At 40.0% G+C, this 20,342-nt stretch overlaps 2 protein-coding genes across 2 annotated transcripts; both read right to left on the reverse strand.

Moving 5' to 3' along the window:
• Nucleotides 1–8,763: 8,763 nt before the first annotated feature.
• LOC123397434 (putative disease resistance protein At3g14460) lies at nt 8,764–13,580 on the reverse strand. The gene is made up of 2 exons (XM_045091967.1): nt 13,089–13,580; nt 8,764–10,428 (listed from the first exon to the last, which is right to left on the reverse strand). The coding sequence occupies exons 1-2, from the start codon at nt 13,440–13,442 to the stop codon at nt 8,764–8,766; spliced, it is 2,019 nt and encodes a 672-aa protein (XP_044947902.1). The 5' UTR covers nt 13,443–13,580.
• Nucleotides 13,581–16,189: 2,609 nt separating this feature from the next.
• Nucleotides 16,190–19,325, reverse strand: LOC123397435. Its single transcript, XM_045091968.1, has 7 exons — nt 19,270–19,325; nt 18,782–18,805; nt 18,565–18,660; nt 18,078–18,164; nt 17,117–17,393; nt 16,819–17,005; nt 16,190–16,645 (listed from the first exon to the last, which is right to left on the reverse strand). The coding sequence occupies exons 1-7, from the start codon at nt 19,323–19,325 to the stop codon at nt 16,521–16,523; spliced, it is 852 nt and encodes a 283-aa protein (XP_044947903.1). The 3' UTR covers nt 16,190–16,520.
• Between the last annotated feature and the right edge of the window lie 1,017 nt (nt 19,326–20,342).

Genomic DNA, 20,342 nt, shown 5'->3' on the forward strand with positions numbered 1-20,342 from the left:
GCTCAAGTAAGTTTGTGTAACTTACTTGTGCTTGTTAGTAACTGTATTGTGTCCATCTTGGTAGATCGTGTTGTTGGTACACGTTACAGTGCCTAGTGCATTTAGGATTTGTGCTTGACAAGTACCCTCTTAGTTTATTTCTGCATCAGGTTCAAGCCAAATCTGAAGAAGCTTTTAAATAGCCTATTCACCCCCCCCCTCTAGGCGTCATCGAGGTCTTTTCAATTGGTATCAGAGCTAGGTCTCTCTTTAATTAGGTTTCACGACCTAGAGAGTATCGATGTCGACTATTGGATTAGTGCACAATGGCATCTTTGACTTTGATGGCACAAATTATACCCTATGGAGAATTCGTATGCTTCATCACTTTCGGGCCATGGGCCCAAATACTTTACGAATTGTTCTTGTAGGGATTGCCGACAAAAAGGATGATGCATCTTCATCTACTAATGAGATGTATCTTGATTGTGAGGCTTTTCTTGCCATTCATCGAACCATAAGTCCTGAAGTGTTTAAGTCTATCTCGACTTGCAAGTCAGCTCATGAAGTTTGGACTAAACTTGAAGATATATATGGTGGGTCCAATCTTGATGAAGACGGTATTATGATGAAGGAGTTGGTGCATGAGCTCTTTACTCTTTTCGATCTTAAAGAGTCCACCACTACTTCCATATCCGATTGCTTGCACACCTCAGCATCTTCAATCTCACAAGGTAATGACATGGTGAGTGAAGAAATATATGTTGATGAAAATGTCATAGCCTCTATGGACACGAGCATATCTAGCACCACACATAGTGTAAATTATTGTGCTGATAGGTCATGCATTTCACCTAAAGATTCCTCGACAAATGAGTGTGGTGATATGCCTGCTTCCTCGTGTCCTCTTGATCAAAATATCTTGTTTCTCCCTAGTTGCTCTATGACTAATCATTTAAGGGAAATCAAGAAATATGAAGTACTTTTGACTAATGAAGAATCTGATTCACCAAAAGAATCGTCATCAACTCCACCAGTTCACATGTGCCTCATGGCAAGAGGTAATAATGAGGTATCATATTCCCTGTGCAATAACGATGATATTTGCGATGAGGATGATGATGATGACTTGACTGAAAATATCTATGTGATCAGTAAAATTCTTCATAAAGCTAAAAATAACGCTCTTCAAAGGTTCCAAGATGTTCTTGCTTACTTTGAAAATTGTAATGATTCACTTAATCATGAACAAGCTAAAAGTGAACAACTTGAACATGAACTTGAGAAGAGTCATCAAGCATGTAGAGACTTAAGATCTTCAAAAGGAGAGATTGAAGTTGCTCATGATAAACTTAAAAGGGATTTTGAGGTCCTTCTCCTTGAATGCAAGAATGTCAAGGGAGAGCTCGTCAAAACCTCTAAGATATTTGAGGAGCTTCAATCTACTCATGAGAAGTATCTATTTGCTACTTACTCCTCTCATATTGTTGATGATACTTGTACGTCTAACTCTACCTCATTTGAAGTATCAACATTGAAGGAGAATGTTGAGCTACGTGCTCAACTTGATTTACTAACTAGCAATTATGGGAAGTTGGAAGAAAACCATGTAATGCTCACAAGCTCTCATGCCGATCTTCTAACATCCCATAATGTGCAAAAGTTAGCTCATGAGGCTATCATCACCAAGGTAACATCAAGCGAGCCTCATGTGGACAATGGCACTACTTCTAGTCAAAGTACTATATTTCCATGTGCTAGTCCTCGTAATTCGTCTACTCATAATGTTGCTACCTCGTGTGATGAATTACTTTCCTTGCCTTGTTGCTCTAACATTGAAGCTTACACTTCCTCTAGTACTTGCATTGATACTAACCGTGCAGAGGAAATCAAAGAGCTCAAGGCCCAAGTCACTTCTTTGAAGAAAGACTTGGAACAGTGTCATGAAGGGATGCCCACACTCAACAACGTCCTGTGTGAGCAAACATCTCCGAATGACAAAAATGAGTTTGGAGTAAACTCAAACAAGAACAAGAGGGGCCTAGAACAAGTCAAGAATTCGGCCAAAATCATTTGCTTCAAGTGCAAAGTTAAAGGGCACCACGTTAGATCTTGCCCTCTGAAGACGAAGTCTCAAAGTCACAAGCAACAAGGGAAGCGGCCACAAACTCAATCACATATTCAACTACAAGTTGAAGGAAGGCCTCTTCCCAATAAGACCCAAGCCAACACTCCCCGAGGTGAGAAATCAACTGGGAAGAAAGCAAAGGGTAGATGTTGCTACTTATGTCGTGAGAAAGGTCACGTCGCTTCGTCTTGCACAAGAGATAACTTATCCAACCCAATCACTATTGATGATAGCTATTCCCTTGGGAAGGATAAGGTTGTCAATGTGTTTGCCAAGTTTGTTGGTACTCAAAATGGTGTCAAGAAAAGAACCATTTGGGTTGCCAAGCCTATTGTGATTAACCTCTTAGGACCCAACGTAGTTGGGGACCAACAAGCTCAAACTTGATCAATAGGTGACTACGGAGGACATTAGAGACTTGGATACTAATGAAGAATTAAGGGGTCTTCATCATTCATATTATCTCAAGCCAAGTCATTTGGATTATCGAGTTTCTATCTTATATCCAATGTGCCTCCTTACGGTAACTTATACTTAAACTGTTTACATTGTTAGGTGCTTGCCCCTTTGCATGTTGTGGTTTTGTACCTTGCATGCGTTTGTATATGTTGTGCCTCCAACTTGCTTATCTTGAGTAATCAAGTATGTGTATGTTGGTTTGCACATCATGTACATATGAGTCTTGTATTGAGCCTATTTGCATCTTGTCTGTATTTTTTGTTGGCTCTTGTGAGAGATTAATGGATTACCCCATTATGGGGGAGTGATGTGCTTTTCACACCTCACCATCCTATAAATATGTATACATGGGGAATACCACTTAGTTTTGATGCTTCAAGATTATCTAGTGTCTATGTGGTATGTCTTACTCATGAGAAATTCAAATTCTATATGGTCCATTAAGTATCTCTTATTGGTTTTAATTTGCCACTTGTTAATGTTATTGGTTTATCACATTATGGGGGAGTAATATGCTATGTGCATATTACAAACCTAGAAAATGTGTACATTTGACGTATTGCCACTTAGCGTTGATATTGTAAACTATCTTGTTCCTAGGTGGCATGTTAGCTCTACAAGTGTCATTTGCTTGCGCTTTATGGGTAAAGATGATCTTGGATATATTTGTGATCTACCAATGAGTATCATTTCAAAAATACTTCTTGTCCTTGACAATTGGTATTCCCATCATATGATTGGAATTGATAATCATCTTTACATTGGATTTTGTGTTTCGTTTGTCTTTCTTGCGTCTTATGAATCTATTTTAAAATGTCTAGTGTGGTTATAGATATAGAGAAAGTGATGATCCCATCATGTGTGTTTTGTATTCAAATGCAAATTCTATATAATGCACGTCCCTTGGGGGAGTTATCCTATTCTCTTTAAAAACACTCTCTTTATTCACCCATCATAAAATCATTTGATCCCCATCAAGTGTGTGTTGATGGGAGGCAAGTCTTGCTCTTTATGATGCTTTGTGCCATCATGAAAATTTGTAGAGGGCTTTGTTTTGTTGGAACCTAGCTCTCTCTTAGAAACTAGATACCTCGTGTTTGTTTTCCTTCAATTGGTTTCTTGTTGCCTTCTATTTGGCATGTGTCAATGGATATCTCATTCCTTGATGTATATTTTAATTGATATCTTTCAAGTGATAGTTCTTTTGTTTTAGGATCTTATTATCACTTGATACCTTGTCTTTTGATGACTTATCAACTTTGTGTTGAGTTGATTCTTGAGAGTCTTGAGCATGCATATCTAGCTACTATATACAACTTCTTTTGCTTGTTTTCCTCCTTTGACCCAATATATAAGGGAAACTCCACCCTGTCATAAATTGGCTAAGGTGTGCATGAAATTCAAATTCATATCTATATGCACATATGTGTGTGGAGTTTGTCCTATGTATTGCTGGTTTTCTAACTCTTTGGTCCCAATGAGGTTGGGCACCATTTTGTTTGTTTTTGTTGTTCCAGGAACAACTGGAGATGCATTGGATGCTCGGCTCACCTATAAGGAAGATGTTGAGACCATATGATTATTGGAGCCAAGTTAGGATGATCAAAGAACAACTATCTACTACATCAATCCAATGTTGTCTCGGTAACAAGTATCCACTTCATGCATTCTTCTCTTACAAAGGACCCAACCTGTCTTTTCTTTTCCAGGTTGCATCATGGCATGAATCTCTTGATTCGTTCTTGTAGTACTTGTTTGCTTTCTCAAAGCATCCGAACGATGATGTCTTACTACTAGTTGGGATGTCTTTGATGTTCGTATGTTGGAAGTTCATATTATACAATAAGAAAATATTAGGCCATGTGCTATGCTTCCAAGAAAAAGATCTCATTGATATATTTATGACTTCCTTTTTGGATATCTAGTTTGTTCCTTCTTGTAACCATTTCGTGTGTACATACTTCTTTCTGGATATATATCATCATGATTGTCTTCTACTTAGAATCTTTTACACATGAGAGAAGTTACATCTCTAATTGATATCCTCTTTTCTTTCACGTCCATCGTTGCATTTCCTCTTTCAAGTTTTTTTTTGATGGCTTCGTGAAAGGATTTGTTTTGAGTGCGCATCTCTATTTCTACATCTTGATGCACTCTTTGGCCGTGAAGATTATTTTTCCTCATGCTTGTCTTGTTGAGGGTTTTTGCCATTTTCAATCAGTATCCCTCCTCTTGACAAGGTTCTTACTTCCTATCTTCACAATGGGTTCTCACAAGCGTTGGTTCTTATTTTGTTTATTAGTAAGCTTGTGAACCCATTTTCTAGTATGTGTGTGTGGGAATGATATGTCTTGCACTTTGTATCTCATTTCATCAAGACTATGTTGATGAGTAATGCTCATCCTTATCTTAGTCTTCTCAAGTGCTTTGCCATGACTCATACACATTACTTTGTTTGAGCCTATTCTTAAGTTGCTTCTATTACATGTTGCTCAACCATTTGTTTTGTGCAAGTGATATGCTTAGTATCTCATCTATCCTCTTGCACTCGTTGTGTGTTTTATAAATTCTGGGGGAACAACGATCCTATTTTGTGCACCTGTGTCAAATACAAAAATCTCATATTAGTGCACAAATCATGGGGAGCTTCTCTAGTTTTTGATAAAGCACTATGTTGCCTTTATCATAATATCTTTTCTTCATGTGGTTCGAAGGACCATATGATTGTTTGTTCCATCTGAAATCTTTTGATTGCTTGCCTCTATCTGTGTATGTCTTTGTGGCATACGATCATTTTATTTGCAATCTTTGGGTCCTCAATATAGTTTGTTTTCCTCCAACTACTTATCATTGTATTTGTGTATTTTTCTGCACTCATTTGCTGAAAGTACACACTTTTTGAAGGACCACCTACTATATTTGCTTTCTAAACTTTTCGTCCATTTTGGCAATCGATGCCAATGGGGGAGAAGTTTAGAGAGTTTACTTTGGATATGTAGATATGTAGAAGGTTTTGCTTTTATTGCGTAAGCATTTACATCTTTCTCACATGCATTATTACCTTGTATGTGTGCGCTTGGTTATGCTTATTTCCTTATATAAACTCTCTTGAAGTGGTTGTCTTCAATTACCAAAATGGGGGAGATTGTTAGAGTATATATCTCCATATGTGGTTTTGGTAATTGATGACAATTTCTATGGACTAATGGTTGCCTTAAGTTATATTTATAGGATTTGTCCATAGGCACTTCTTGAAGTCCATTTGTTGGGTTCAAGGAGTTTATATGTTGACCAAGATGTTATTCAAGGTATTATCCAAAGAATGGTCATAGAAACACTAGGTTGATCAAGATCTCAGACTAAGACTAAATCAAGATGATCAACACACAAAGCGTATAAGATGTACCGAGAGGGATCAAGTGATCCCATGGTATGGTAAGCATTGTCCATTACGTGTTTGTGTACTAACCCATGGTCTTTGTGAGACTCCTATGTGGGGGTTAGGTGTGTTTCCATTGGGCTTGCGTCAAAAGGAAGATCTCATACAACCCATGAAGGATGACGTCAAGTGGTGATCGTCAACAAGATTGTTGTGTGCAAGTTCAAGTGGATCAGCATGAATATATCATTGAAACTATTGTCAATGATCATGTGTTGATAAGGACAATCTCATGTGCTAACAAGGACAAGATCAAGATAAGCATTCTTGAGCACTACATGCTTGATTCTTGTGGATGTTCACATGGTGGACAAATGAAGATAAATACATAAGCTAGGCTTTCCGCATTGTGTATGGGAAAGCTACTTGAAGACTTCATCATGTCTTGCTTTCAACTTGAGCCAAGAAGGAACAACAACATCAAGCTCAGGTGAAAGGGCTAACTCAAAGGTATCAGTTTCCTTTGACGTTAGTGGTGCGGAGTGATGATCAGCGAATAAAAGTATACACTCAAGTATGGATCATCAGTACTCTTTTATGATTCTTAAGTCCTTAGGAATCCCGCACTATTAAGAGGGGATCACAGGTTTTGCGATGAACTTGCTCAAACTACATCATCACTTTCTGCTCAGTCCACATCTCCACTGTTTTATTGCTATCTGAAAACAGAACCAGTGCCTCGGACATCCGGCTTTCTCCGGACGTCCGAGGACCGGACGACTGACTAGTACGGAAATCCGGAATCCTATACCAGAGAAATCAGAGTCATATAACTCGGACTTCCGGCTCCCTCCGGACGTCCGAGGCCCGAATGTCCGGCCAAGTCCCGGAAATCCGGAAGCCTGCACCAGTAGAAGTTGAGTTCTATATCTCGGAAATCCGGCTCCCTCCGGACGTCCGAGCGCCGGACGTCCGACACCCGTCGGAAATCCGGAACCTACCACCAGTAGAATTTGAGTTGTATAACTCGGATTTCCAGTCCTCTCCGGACGTCCGGTGGCTGATAAATTCAACATAGGTTCAGTCGTATCTACAGGCCTCGGACGACCGACCCATGTCGGACGTCCGGTCGCTGTTTAATTCAAAATAGTTTCAGTCGTATCTACAGGCCTCGGACGACCGACCCCTGTCGGACGTCCGACCCCTCGCGGACGCCCGGACTTCCGACAACTGTCGGACGTCCGGACCCTGTGTGACTTAAAGTGTCCCCAACGGCTCTTTTTTTCTCCCCACTATAAATACCCCCCTCCCACTTCGTGAGAGGGTTGCCTAACACAGCCTTATCCTCATAAGAACACATTTCCACCTCACACACATTTGCTCACTCCAAATCTTAGATCCCAAGAGCATTTGTGAGCCCCTTTGAGAGTTGTTCCAATCAAAAGATAGATCGTCTCCCTCTCCTTCTCTCAACCCAAGCTATTTGTGATTTGAGCAAGTTTTGAGCATTCCCCGTGATCTTGTTACTCTTGGAGGTTGGAGACTCCTAGGCGGTAGGAGTTCTTCGGAGAGGAATCAATTCGTGTGATTTCCCCGGGAAAAGTTTGTGAGGGTTTGGAAGCCACCTCAAAGGCTTACCACTAGTGGTTGAGAAATGCCTTCGTGGTGTTATCTCAAAGGGAGAATAGGGTGAGCCTTCGTGGCGTTGGTGTGCCTTCGTGGTAACATCCACCTCTCTAACGGTGACTAGCTTCCCTTCAGGGAAGTGAACATCGGGATACATCTTCGTCTCAGTGACCTTGGTTATCCTTAACCCTAACTCCTTACTTGTGGTTTACTTGTGTCATTTGAGCATACATACATTGCATATTGCTTGTGCTCATTATATTGTGTTGGCCATTTCTTGTACAAGATTAATCATTCAAGCATACCCTCTATATCCACACGTTCATACTTGCAGCCCTTGATATATCGTGTTGATATAGTGTGATCTAGTATCTTGTGTTTTTCACCTACTTGTCGTGTGATATAGCTCAAGTAAGTTTGTGTAACTTACTTGTGCTTGTTAGTAACTGTATTGTGTCCATCTTGGTAGATCGTGTTGTTGATACACGTTGCAGTGCCTAGTGCATTTAGGATTTGTGCTTGACAAGTACCCTCTTAGTTTATTTCCGCATTAGGTTCAAGCCAAATCTGAAGAAGCTTTTAAATAGCCTATTCACCCCCCCCCCTCTAGGCGTCATCGAGGTCTTTTCAGTTGCTAGCTGAGATTATGGGGGACAAACTCCAGGTGCCGCTGCTCTTGGTGGATAACAAATCAACCATTGCTCTATGCAAGAACCTGGTGCTCCATGATCGGAGTAAGCACATAGACGTGCGCTATCATTTCATAAGAGAGTGCGTGGAGGAAGGAAAGATGACTGTTGATTTCATCAGGACTGAAGATCAACTGGCAGACATCCTGACAAAACCCTTGGGACGCATTGCTTTTCACCAGCTACGTGAGAAGATTGGCATGAAGAAAATAAGGTAGGTTTAGGGGGTGCATAAACCCTGTCTGCTAAGTGTCTTTTTCTTTCAGTTTCGTCGGTGTCTGTTGTTAGCGTTTTTCCTTCGTCAGTTTAGCAGTCAAAAGCGGCGCGCGAGAATAGCTCGCAGCCGTTGCGTCAGGAGCGAGTCTCACTCCCCCTTGACCGCTCGTGGGATGGCACGAGCAGCACGATCGGGAGGTGGCGAAGTAGTAGGGGCCTTAAGCCCGATTCTCTTGTAAGCTGGAGTATAACAAGAGGAATAATAGCAACAGAAAAGGCTGCAAGTTTCAGCAGCGCAAAAACTCTCTCGTGTTCTTCTTTCTCCCGTTGAGTGAGAGCAGAGAGGTGTGAGATTTGCCAACATGCAGAAGGTAACGCTCTGCTATTGTGTCTGGCAAGCATGTCTTGGGTATCCATTTGATCACAAAACCAAGATAGCGCAAATGCTTCAAATAATTTATAGATGTTGGGAACAACAAGATGCAGTGATCATGAAAGACTGCTCTTTTGGTTTGGAAGATCAGTACCCGCAGCTTAGTTAACTCCATAAATATCTTGTTCAAGACATACCCCCTCACGTCATTTGTAGCATGAAAAATAATTAGGGTACGCAGATTTTTCAGTTTGAGAATATATTCAGTAACCATCAATGCATTACAACTCTCAATAGAAAGGTGGCGAATATTTGAAGGAGCTTGTGTCCATACACTCCCAATTTTGAAGCACTCACCTCCAGCAACCATCTCTGATAAATCATGGAGCAGATCATGAATAAGAAAACAGTCCTTGCCAAAATTATCCTTTCTTGGTTGCAGAAATGAGATTGATAACAATTCATTAAAGTAATCCTGGCTAACACGTTGCATGTCCCGTCCTCCCTTGGTGGTACTTATAAACCCTTCTGCAACCCACAAGTTTACTAGCTCGTCACGGTACAAATGACGTCTCCTGGGAAAAACACTGCAGTAAGCAAAGCATCGTTTGACCTGCTCATCAAGATGCTGGTAGCACCACCAAAGAGGTCCCATGTACTCATCCAAGATTTTCTGTTCTGCAATACTTTCCCAATGATCAACATCATGGTTTTTATATAGCATTTGTCCCACTACACTGGCCAATAGAGGTGATTTCTTCAGCTTTTGTGCAATTTTAGAACCAAATTTTAAGAGCTGTCTGTAACTTGCATCATCATCTCTAATTCTTTGGCCAAATGCATTATGCATGAGAAGTTGTAAGAAGACTTCATCCTCCAACTCAGGTATTGCATAATTATCAATTACTCTCACCTGAGGACCTAGTTCCAATAGTGCATCATGATGTCGGCTTGTCACTAGGATTTTGCTTCCATTGTGTGCAGCAATCAGTGGTGGAAGTAACTCTGGAAGCTTCTTCTGCTCATTAACATTCTTGCTGCACCAAACATCGTCCAGTACCAAGAGGAACCGCTTATCTTTTAGTAGCTTCTTCAATTCTTTTTTCAGAACAACAGGGCTATTATGCTGAGGACATTGTCCATTTCCATTCCAAGCTTGCTCAAACATCTCCTTCAAAATGATATCCACATTGAACTTCTCAGAAACACGAATCCACATAACAAGTTTGAAGTATTCTGACGTTTCTGCTGTCTCGCTAACATGTTGTGCAAGGGTTGTCTTCCCATATCCTGGAAGGCCATAAATGCCTACTACAGAGAAACATTTGTCACCTGGCCTTGGATTGCAATCACCTTCAAGCTTGCACATTATCCGGTCACGGACATCATCTCTGCCAGTTACTTTCCCGGCAGTAGCATTTGGTCCACCTTCGGCACTACCACTATTACTTGTGAGGCTGGACCCTTCAATGGCTATACGTGTTTCATTTTCGATTTTAAGAGTTTCACGTGCTTCATCGATGAGTCGTTGTATCTTTTTTATATTTTTATCCAGCTTATCCCTTAAAGGCCCAGTTATCTGAAAAAGCAACCAACATTTTGGAAGTTAAACTTCAAATCTAATACCAACATTTAACATGAGAAAAGGTCTAAGCCTAGTGCACAATTTTACGACACTAGAAATTCTCCCCATCTCTTGTGGACCAAAATTACTTACCAAAAAACGTTATACCTGCATAACCATACCCAAACATATTGTAGTCGTTAAATCTGCATAACCATATACATAACCATGCATGTCAAAATTGCCAGGCCTGCATAGCTTTACCTATAAGAGAAGCGCAGTGGCAGGTCGTGTGACCGTTTCTAGTTACATACTAAAAGCACGAGACTGAAAGCAATGGACATGCACTAGAAATTCTTACAAAAAGCAAAAAAACAATTTCGACCCTCTATCTGGTGGACAGGTATTAACCAAACTGATTAGAACTGTTAGATCTTCATAACAAGTTATCACAACCATTGGATCTACATATATCTGTAGCTAAGACGATCACAACAATTAGATCTACATAAACATCTAACGGAGGATAAAGGTATTTTGCTAAAAAGTGGGGAGTAATCAGAAAGTAATTAATGAAAATATTTATCGACGGTTCAGATCAACACATCCCCGCCTAACTCATACTTTTATAAGTACTAGATAAGAAAGAACACCACATAAATAGAAAAGAGTTCTTGACTGCTGCAGGGACAAGGGGACATAATAGTTAAGGTTAGATAATAGAGAGACGATGTGCACGAATCAGTTTACACTTTACAGTCTTAGGGCCTGTTCTGAAACCATCTAACTTCTCAAAAACTTCTCATATCTAGCTTCTTATGTCGCTTTTTTGCTTCAGCTGGCGCCTGGCGATCTGGAAACGTTCTGGAGATGCTATAGCTTCTCCCAGCGCCTGGATGACGTGGCAGCCCAGCTGGGACACTCAAGGCCTGCTTACTGCCACCTTGGGTCGGCTGGAAAGAGCCCATTTCGGGCCAAACTGCTCACAGCCCGAAAAAAAGAGTAAAGAGCTGGCCCATAGTCCGGGGTTGAATGGTTGGGCTGATTTTTTTTTTACAGCAGCTAATTTCTGCGATTTATGTTCTATAGAGAGGTGTACAGAACCATGACACTGGACAGATGGGACACAGAGGAGACGGGGACGAGTTCGCCTTGCCGTTTGGACTTGGGGGCGCAGTCGTCCTGGTGCTGCTCTTGGCTCAAAGGGTCGGGGCTAGTTCCTCCGAACGTCAATGTCGTCGAGGCTAGCACCTGAGAGCCATGGAGTCGCAGCTCCTGGCACACCACGCGATTCGCGTCGCCGACGAATGGATAAGGTGGAAAACGAGCTGGGACAACCGGATCTTTAGGCAGACGCGAGGACCCGACCGACGACGGGGGCAGCCGGACGCAGAGGCGGGGAACGGCGGCCGTGAGGGTGAGGGTAGAGACGATCTATGAGCGAGCCGTTCTGTTTGCGGGATCGATCTGGGGAGGAGGTGCCGAATCGTTTCTTTGGCAGTGGCACGCGGCCCTAAATAATTGCAGCTTCATATTCACAAAAATGTGGAGCTAGGAATCAGTAGCTTTAGAAAAATGCACTAAGCCATTATGGCTTCCTGGATTTCAGCTTCGTGTAGCTATTAAATTCGGGCTGGCTTTGGGCCCAGATTTTCAGAAGTTTCAAGTGGGAGGAGATCATAACACGCAGAGCTCCTATGCAGCGCTACAGGCGCCCGTTAACGATCCGACGCCTACATCACTGCTAGCATGGGCCGGCCCATTAGAGTGCTGCCCAGTTATAATTGTTTTTGGATTCCTTTTATTATGAAAATAAAAATATAAAATCAAAAAAAGGCTTATAGATTTAAAGAAAAAAAGGTTCATCCATTTTAAAAAAAGTTCTTATCTTTAAAAAAGGTTCATCAATTTTGAAAAAAGTTAATCAATTTGAAGAAAAAAAACATTGAAAATGAAAAACAAAAGTTCATCCAATTTAGGTAAAGTTCATTCAATTTTTAAAAATTTCAATAAACTTGTCAAAAGTTCATAAAAAAATCATCCAATTTAGTAAAAATTCATAGAAATTCAACAAAAGTTCATGTATATTTTAAAAAAAATCATAAATCTTAAAACAGTTCATCCATTTTCAAGAAGATGTTATCAAAATTCAAAAAAGTTCATCGATATTCAAAAAAGTTCATCAATCTTACAATATATTCGCTAAATGTTTATCAATATTTTCATACATTTTCTAAAAAAACATCATAGGGTGCCTAGATGGGCCGGCCCATTCACAAATGCCACAGGCGCCAGTTAACAAAAATTCACGTTAACTGGCGCATGTGGCGCTAAATAGAAAATGCCATAACAGGCCCTTATTACGGAACCTAGTGATGTTTGAATGTTCAATTCATTTCTAGTAAAATTTCAGCATCAAAACGTTTTTTATAAGGATAATGTGTTAATATCAAGAACATACCAAATATATCTAGACTCTATACCAACAGAACGTCAAGAGTTAGTCAGACATCGAGGATGCACACAGTCAAATTATTCCTGTCACCCTATCTCTTTGGATATAAGTAACTCTTAAAAGAACATAAAGCCCCATCACAAAATAATAATTTGAGATCGCATGCATGGATGAACAGCTGAGTAGAGAGCAATTATGTAGAGGATAGAAAAGGAAGGACCTGGTCTGAGGGGCCACTCTCAGGCAATTTACGTTTCCTCTGTCTTGCCTGCTTGTATTGACGAATGTACTCCAGTTCATCCAGGATGTCTTCCGTGTCACGGAAAGCAGATTTGAGACCACTCACCAGTTCCTCGAAGAGCTCCTTATGTTGAGTGCCATCCGCAGCTTCCAGAATAAGCTTCAGTCGAGGGATAACCTGAGTCTTCAGTTTGTGAAGATTCTCCCCCGATTTCTTGTCAGGTTTGATGTGGGAGTAGACTTCGTCTATAAGCCTGGTGACGTATGGCGAGATGATCCACCCCGCCATGGCTATCCCCCATCCCGCTGCGCCTATTGTCAAAGGATCAACCATTACTTGAGGCTTTTCAGAGAGAGGAACTTATGACGTTCCTGCCTTGCATCAGGTTCTTGAGACCTCGCAGTTGGCAAGAGACGATATGTGTATCTACTCTGAGAGCCAAACTCAGCAAAAGAGGAAGCCTAGGCCAATATAAACTGAGTAATCAGCAAATATAACTCGTGTGTGCAATACCCGGCTAGTCAAAGCAAGGGAAACAACTTGACATGTATAATATCATTAAGCAAGGATCAAGTGAAACAACTTGCATGTATAATAATATGCATGTCAGAACTCCATGAATAAGCTAATAAGTTAGTTCAAATATTTATTAGTGTCAGTTACACGACGAATGAGTTGTGAATTGTGATTGCATTGCACCCCCACTGATCGAGGTACTGACAAAAACACAGAAGTAAACAAGTACTGGTTGAGAGAGATGTTTGAACTAAGTTTGAACTGGTAATCAGTGTCGGCATTGCATTAGTAATTTATTATATAGAAAGGAGTATTCTATATATGAGGTGCAGTTTGCTTTGGTCATAGTAGGAAATTGCTACTCATGTTCCAACATCCAAATAATTAAATTATCTTTTTCCGGATTGTTGTGGACTTGTGGTACATTACTGGGGCTTAGTGGACGTGCTAACATAGCAATGGAAACTTTATCTTATTCTCTATTTATTTTTCATATCTTTATCTTTACCTACTAATAAAGCAATTAGTGCTTCTGTCGTTCGTCATTAACATTACCCATAAAGTTGATGAAAATTACCCACAATTACCACTTATAAGTCATAGAAAACGTTTTAAACAGGAAAATCTCTGGACTGGGCCGGCCCATATAGGCACCTCCTATATTACGCTCTGGGCATTGGAAAAAGATGCAGCACACCTATTTGGGCCGGCCCATGCGTGGCCGCCTGTTCTTTTAGTTTAGTTTTTTTATTTTACTTTTTAGTTCCACTTTTTTCTACTTTAAATAATTTAGAATTTCAAATAACTTTTCTTAAATTTAAGAAACTGAGAATTTTGAAATAAAATATTAAAAAACATAATTTTTTTGAGAATTCAAAAACTACTCAGGAGTTTTGAAAAATGTTTGCATATACAAAAAAATGTTTAAATTTTTAGAAAATGTCTGTAAAATGAAAAAAGTCGATAATTTTAAACAAAAGTCCGTGTAAAAATCTTAAAAACAGTTTGTGCCTCTGTTTTTAGTCTCATTTTTATTTTCATTTTTTGTTCCATTTTTTTAAATTTAAATAATATCGACTTTTGAAAAACTTTTGCAACTTATAAAACTGAGAATTTTGAAATAGAATTTTGAAGAAAACATAAAATATTTGTGAATTCAAAAAATGCTCGGGATATTTGTAAAAGTATTCCCATATTCAGAAAAATGTTCATAATTTTGAGAACAATGTTGGTGAAAACAATAAAAGTCCATGATTTTGAGAAAAAAGTTTGTGTATTATTTTTTGAGTGCAATTGAAAAAAATGTTTGCTAATTCAAAAAATGTTCATGCATTTCAAGAAATGTCCTAAAATTTTAAGGACGTAATATGATCAGCATTCTTGAAGATTATAGTTATTTTTCTCCCGTTGCAACGCACGGGCCCTTTTGCTAGTATATTCTTACACGGAGCAGATAACTATCAGTACGTCACATCTGACTCGGAGCGGTAACAGACAAAAGTAAAGGTGTAGTTTGCACTCCCCGGTCCACATGGGAACCAATCGATGACATGCATGATGCACCACCCAATATCGAGTCCCTTTAAAATTAGGAAGGTGGGTGAAGGAGATATTGAACTGAACGATGATCCACACAAATGAATCTGTATCTGACAATGCAAAGTTTTCCAAGGTAACACCCAAACACCCCTACAGGGTCTTGACTCTATGTCATCCATTTCCCACCCACCTAAATAAGATATTATGCAACTGTATGCACTAAATTTGTGAATTCTGAATAAATGCACAATAATTTGAAAGTCAAACAACCACTAGTTCAGATACGATCGGTACACCTAATTTTAATAACAGAAACTTAAATGAAGACGGAGTAATAGCTTACTGCCTTACTTGATAACTGGAGGCATGATCAGAAGTCTAGGAATTCAAATGCTCACTCAGAACATTCAAAAGAGACCCTACAAGATTTAAAACAACAAGAATCAGTAATTCATAGCTATAAATTTTCTGGAAGAAAAACATTCAGTTGTAAAAATTGATTCATATCTGGATGCATGGAACATGGCAATAAAGGTGTGTGGGCTCTGCATTTTCTCAAATTTAAAATTTGAACAAAAAAATGTAAAAATATTATTATCCTTGCTCAGATTTGTTGAGGGAGAGTACCTCCTATGGACAACAATGGGCAGCTGACAACTTCTACCCAAGCATAACACTGAACCAGCCGCTGCATGCAGTGTTGCAGGTAGAGAATCAAACCATCCAACAAAGCCTATTACATACCAGTCAGTAACGCCAGAGCTTTTGTGACTAGTGGAACACCAGAATAGGCATTGGATAACCAGCTACATCCGAGCGAATAGGAGGAGGCCATTTGGCAGCACTGGCTGAGTCCACTTCTTTTGTGGAATGACATTTAGCATTCCGAAACAAATACAAGCCTTTCAAAAAAAAAGCTGCAAAGTAAATTTACGCAAGATTACAACTATCTCAACATTACATGGAGAAACACAAACAAAGGCTACAGCCTCGTTTAGATAGAGAAGTCAAAAAACTCAACAAAATCAGTTGCAAGTGTAATCGAATTGCAAGGATAGCACAACAACATTCAATTATAACCCAGGTTCATAGTCAAAAAATTATAACCCAGGTTTCTCATCCCATCACACATCTCTAAAGCTCATTTACTCATTGCAGCACATATCCTCCAAAGCCAAGACAACAAATCACGAGAGCAAATATGACATTATCAAGTTAAAACTCAGGTTTCCATCCCATGACAAGTCTATCAACTTCATCTACTCCCCGCGGAAGCTATTCTCACAAGGGCAATCCAAGACACACCAGAGAAGAATGGCCACACAAGCCAGCCACCAAGCTTCAATCGTTACATTACTAATCGCTATCTGAGCTTTCACTGTCTGGATAAGGGTAGTCAATACAAGTACTACTACCACCCCCGTATGCTTCGCTGCTTGGGTGAATAACAGGCTGGTAGTTTTTGCATCCATAGCAATGGCCTAGAACATACCAGACATAAGGAGTTAGACAAATATCAATGTGAGGAAAAATATGAGATTGGAATTAGAACATGTGTGTCAACAGTTGCACCTGATGCTAACTCCATGAACAACAAGAACACATGGGAATAATGATCAGGAAAGAAGGAACAGGAACAACTGTCGACAAGTACCTGCATCATTTTCCTCAACTATACAGCACATGATCACATCATTCTCACTCCGAAAATAGAGGTCGACTTCAGAGAAGAATAGCTTGGTACTGTCAGCATCAGGCTGCTTAGCTGTGAAGTTATAGTGGGCCCCGGCTCCTCCAAATTCGGAAAATATAGATATCACTTTTACCTCCAGCAGCTCAAACTGAAAAATCAAAATGGAAAAACACATTTATAGAATGGATAATAAGGCTAAAAAACCATTCCAATTGCTACTACCTCACATACACGGAGAGGGAGGGAGGGAGGGGAAGACCTTGGTGTTGTTTGCTCTGTTATATTTGCGCAGGGCCACTTCCGCATGGTAGCGCGCAGCCTTTTGTTTGGCCGCTACTCTTCTTTCACGAAGAGCGTTCCTCACCTCCAGAGGTTTCCTCTGTTTCATTACAACTGGCCTTCCAAGGGAATTCAGGTCACCACGGTAAGTCGACTTCGGGAGTTCGGGGAAGGGGAACCGAAACCTCCAAGCATGTTCCTTCATGTTGATACCTTCAGGAGTGCTCCTCTCATGGGACATCCAACCAGCTCGATTCCTGGTTATTATTGTGAACAGATTGTCATGCGATAAGAAATGAACAAATCACATGTACTGTGCATTAATGCATCATGAAAATTTAAGTGTAGCATTTACCCAGTTGCTTCCCTTTCATGATGAAGGTGCATGCAGAGTTCGGGAAACATGTTTACAAACTTGCTGAGTTTGTATGGGATTAAAATTTGACATGATTAACCCAGTCGCTTTTCTTTATGGTGAAGAAAAAGCAAATTTCTTGAAACAATATTAAAACTTGTCGAAGTATGTTTGGAATTAAAATTTGACATGATGAAATGAACAGCTGCCAGGTCTGGATACTGGATACAAACAGCTGAATGGCAGAAATGGGCTGAGAATAGTTTGCACTGTAATCACAATGAGAGCAAACCATGAGGTTTCAGCACAAGCCTGTCATTGATGCAATTTGCAGTGTAGAATAGTTTTAGAAGGAACAAATTCAGATAACCACATGGGAACAGGAGGAATTGTGTTAGCCATTTTCAAGGAAAAATAGTTTGGGATATAAACAATAATTGATGACTTAATGCTGGGAACCAGAGGATTTGGGTTATCAATCTTGCAGCGACATTTCAGAATGACAAATGAAGATGCACAATGGTGTTGAACAGAGAGCAATCCAGGAAAAAATAAGTGAAGAGGTTATGATTTTTAACTTGCATACCTCCCTTTTGAAGCGGAGCATGAGACGGCAACTTGATGGTGGTGTTGCTTTGTCTCCTCTGCCTTGGCATTTAAATTCTCCTTAAACCTGAAACAGAACGTACGAATTAAATAGAATAGCAAGGAAACTGGGTAATCGACATATTGTATATATGATTATTCTCATTGTAGTAAAATTTAGAATCAGAAAATGTTTTTGGAACCGATAGCATTGCTGCGCTTTTCAGTAGCCCATCACTGACACACCCTGCAGTGTAGAATTTTTTTTTTCTTTCAAAAAAACGAAATTCGGCTTATCATCTGGGAACGGGAGGAATTATGCTAACCAGTTTCTAGGAAAAGCACAGTTTGAAATATAAAAAAATGGAAAAGTTAGCAATGGGAAGCAGAGTATTTACATTTGAGAATGCCGAATGACCATGCACAGTGGTGTTGAACAGACAGCAACCCAGAAAAAACAAGTGAAGATGTTAGGAGTTTTTAATTACCTTGCATATCTCCCCTTTGAAGCGGCACGTGAAACTTGGACTTGGTGTTGCTTTGGCTCCTCCTCTGGGAAGGCATGCACTGAATTCCCCTTATACCTTGAACCATGACATATGATTTATTTATTGAGCATCACAGTAAAATGAAGCAGAGTCATCAACACAGTCTATTGCTATTCTAATTTCAGCAACTCCCAGAATCGTAATAATTTGGTCTCACCTTCTCAGATACTCCTTCCGCAAACTAATATAAGAGTGTTTAGATTACTATTTTAGTTATCTAAACACTCATATATTAATTTACAGAGGGAGTACATTACTAGTTTCAGCAATGTTTTGGAACTATAAGAAATTGTTCTCAGACACATTACAAACTCCAGCAATTTTAGAGCCACAAGAAGTTGTTCCCGTATACATTTGTTCTTAGATTCATTCCCAATTTCATTTGTCCATAGATTCATTTCCAATGTCGGCACATTTTGGAACGGAAACAATTTGTTCTTGGAAACAGACACACCTAGTGGGCCTAGTTTAGAAACGAATCAAACAGGATGAGAGGAAATTGATATATCAAACAGGATGAGGATTAGACATATCAAACAGGATGAGGATGAGAGGAAATTGATATATCAAACAGGATAATCCCTTGCCCGCCGTGCCGGAACCGGCGGCTGCGCGCTCGTCCAGATCTAGGGGTGAGAGCCGCACCGCCCGCTGTCATGAAGTGGGGAGGGGAGCGGGAGGAAGCAGTCGTCCATGGACATGGTCGGTCACGGCCTGGGAGGGGTTAATTTGGGGAATTTTTTAGGGGTGAAGGGGAATCGATTTGTGGAAAAAATGCACGTTTTCTTTGTTTTGGGATTTTTAAAGTATGCTACAAAGGGTACGATTCGTAGTTCTCAAAATGAAACTAAAATAAGAAAACAAAATATTATCACTTTTTAATACATTATCTCAAGATCGACCTCTCTTTGCTAGTCGTGAATTGTTTTTTTTTAAGAATTGTGAAGGAGCCAAAGACGATAAGGATTGCTTGGGGAAAAATGACGGTAAAACCAAAGCAAAACTAGAGCCAAGGGGCTGAGTTGGATATATGGGGAAATGAGTTAGCTGAGGAGTGTAACGAGAAATGAAGTTCAAGGTGTGCAGAGTCGTCACGTCACCAAGGAAGAGACATGGGACAAGCATCGTGCTAGAATATACATTACTGCAGGATCGGTCATACCTATTCTTCCTTTCATTTCACCGCATCACCTTCACCCCTCGCATACATTCGATCATGAGTTCTTTGTGTTTATTTCTACGCCTTTTATCTTTATTTTATTTTTCTTAATTCACGTGTGTCAAAGAGGTTTGCATTACATTATGCGGGGGATCTACGGGTCTGGAAGCTTCTAGCACTGGTTTTTGACACGGGCACACTGCTGCCCGGCTATACAATTGCTTCATGATTAATGGATTCTGTGTATGCTTTTAAGTTTCAATTTGTGAAGCTTAATGAATTCCTAGCAAGCTTTAGTAGTTGAAGATTACGGAAAAAATAAAACATTGTCAAAGCATGGTCAGAGTGATCTTATTTAAACAGAATACACAAACAAAACTTAAAAGATGAATTTTAAAAGCCAAAAAATGTGATTGATGCATGCACCTGCATACCCTAGATCCTCTCGTGTTTCCCTATCATGTGTTTTAGAGTGATTGTCCATGTTTTAACCCGTATCAGTACGACTGAAGACTTTAAATCGCTCCAGTCTTGTATTATGTCTTCTAAAACAACACTC

This window comes from Hordeum vulgare, chromosome 5H (assembly GCF_904849725.1).
Source record: "Hordeum vulgare subsp. vulgare chromosome 5H, MorexV3_pseudomolecules_assembly, whole genome shotgun sequence".
Lineage (NCBI taxonomy): Eukaryota > Viridiplantae > Streptophyta > Magnoliopsida > Poales > Poaceae > Hordeum > Hordeum vulgare.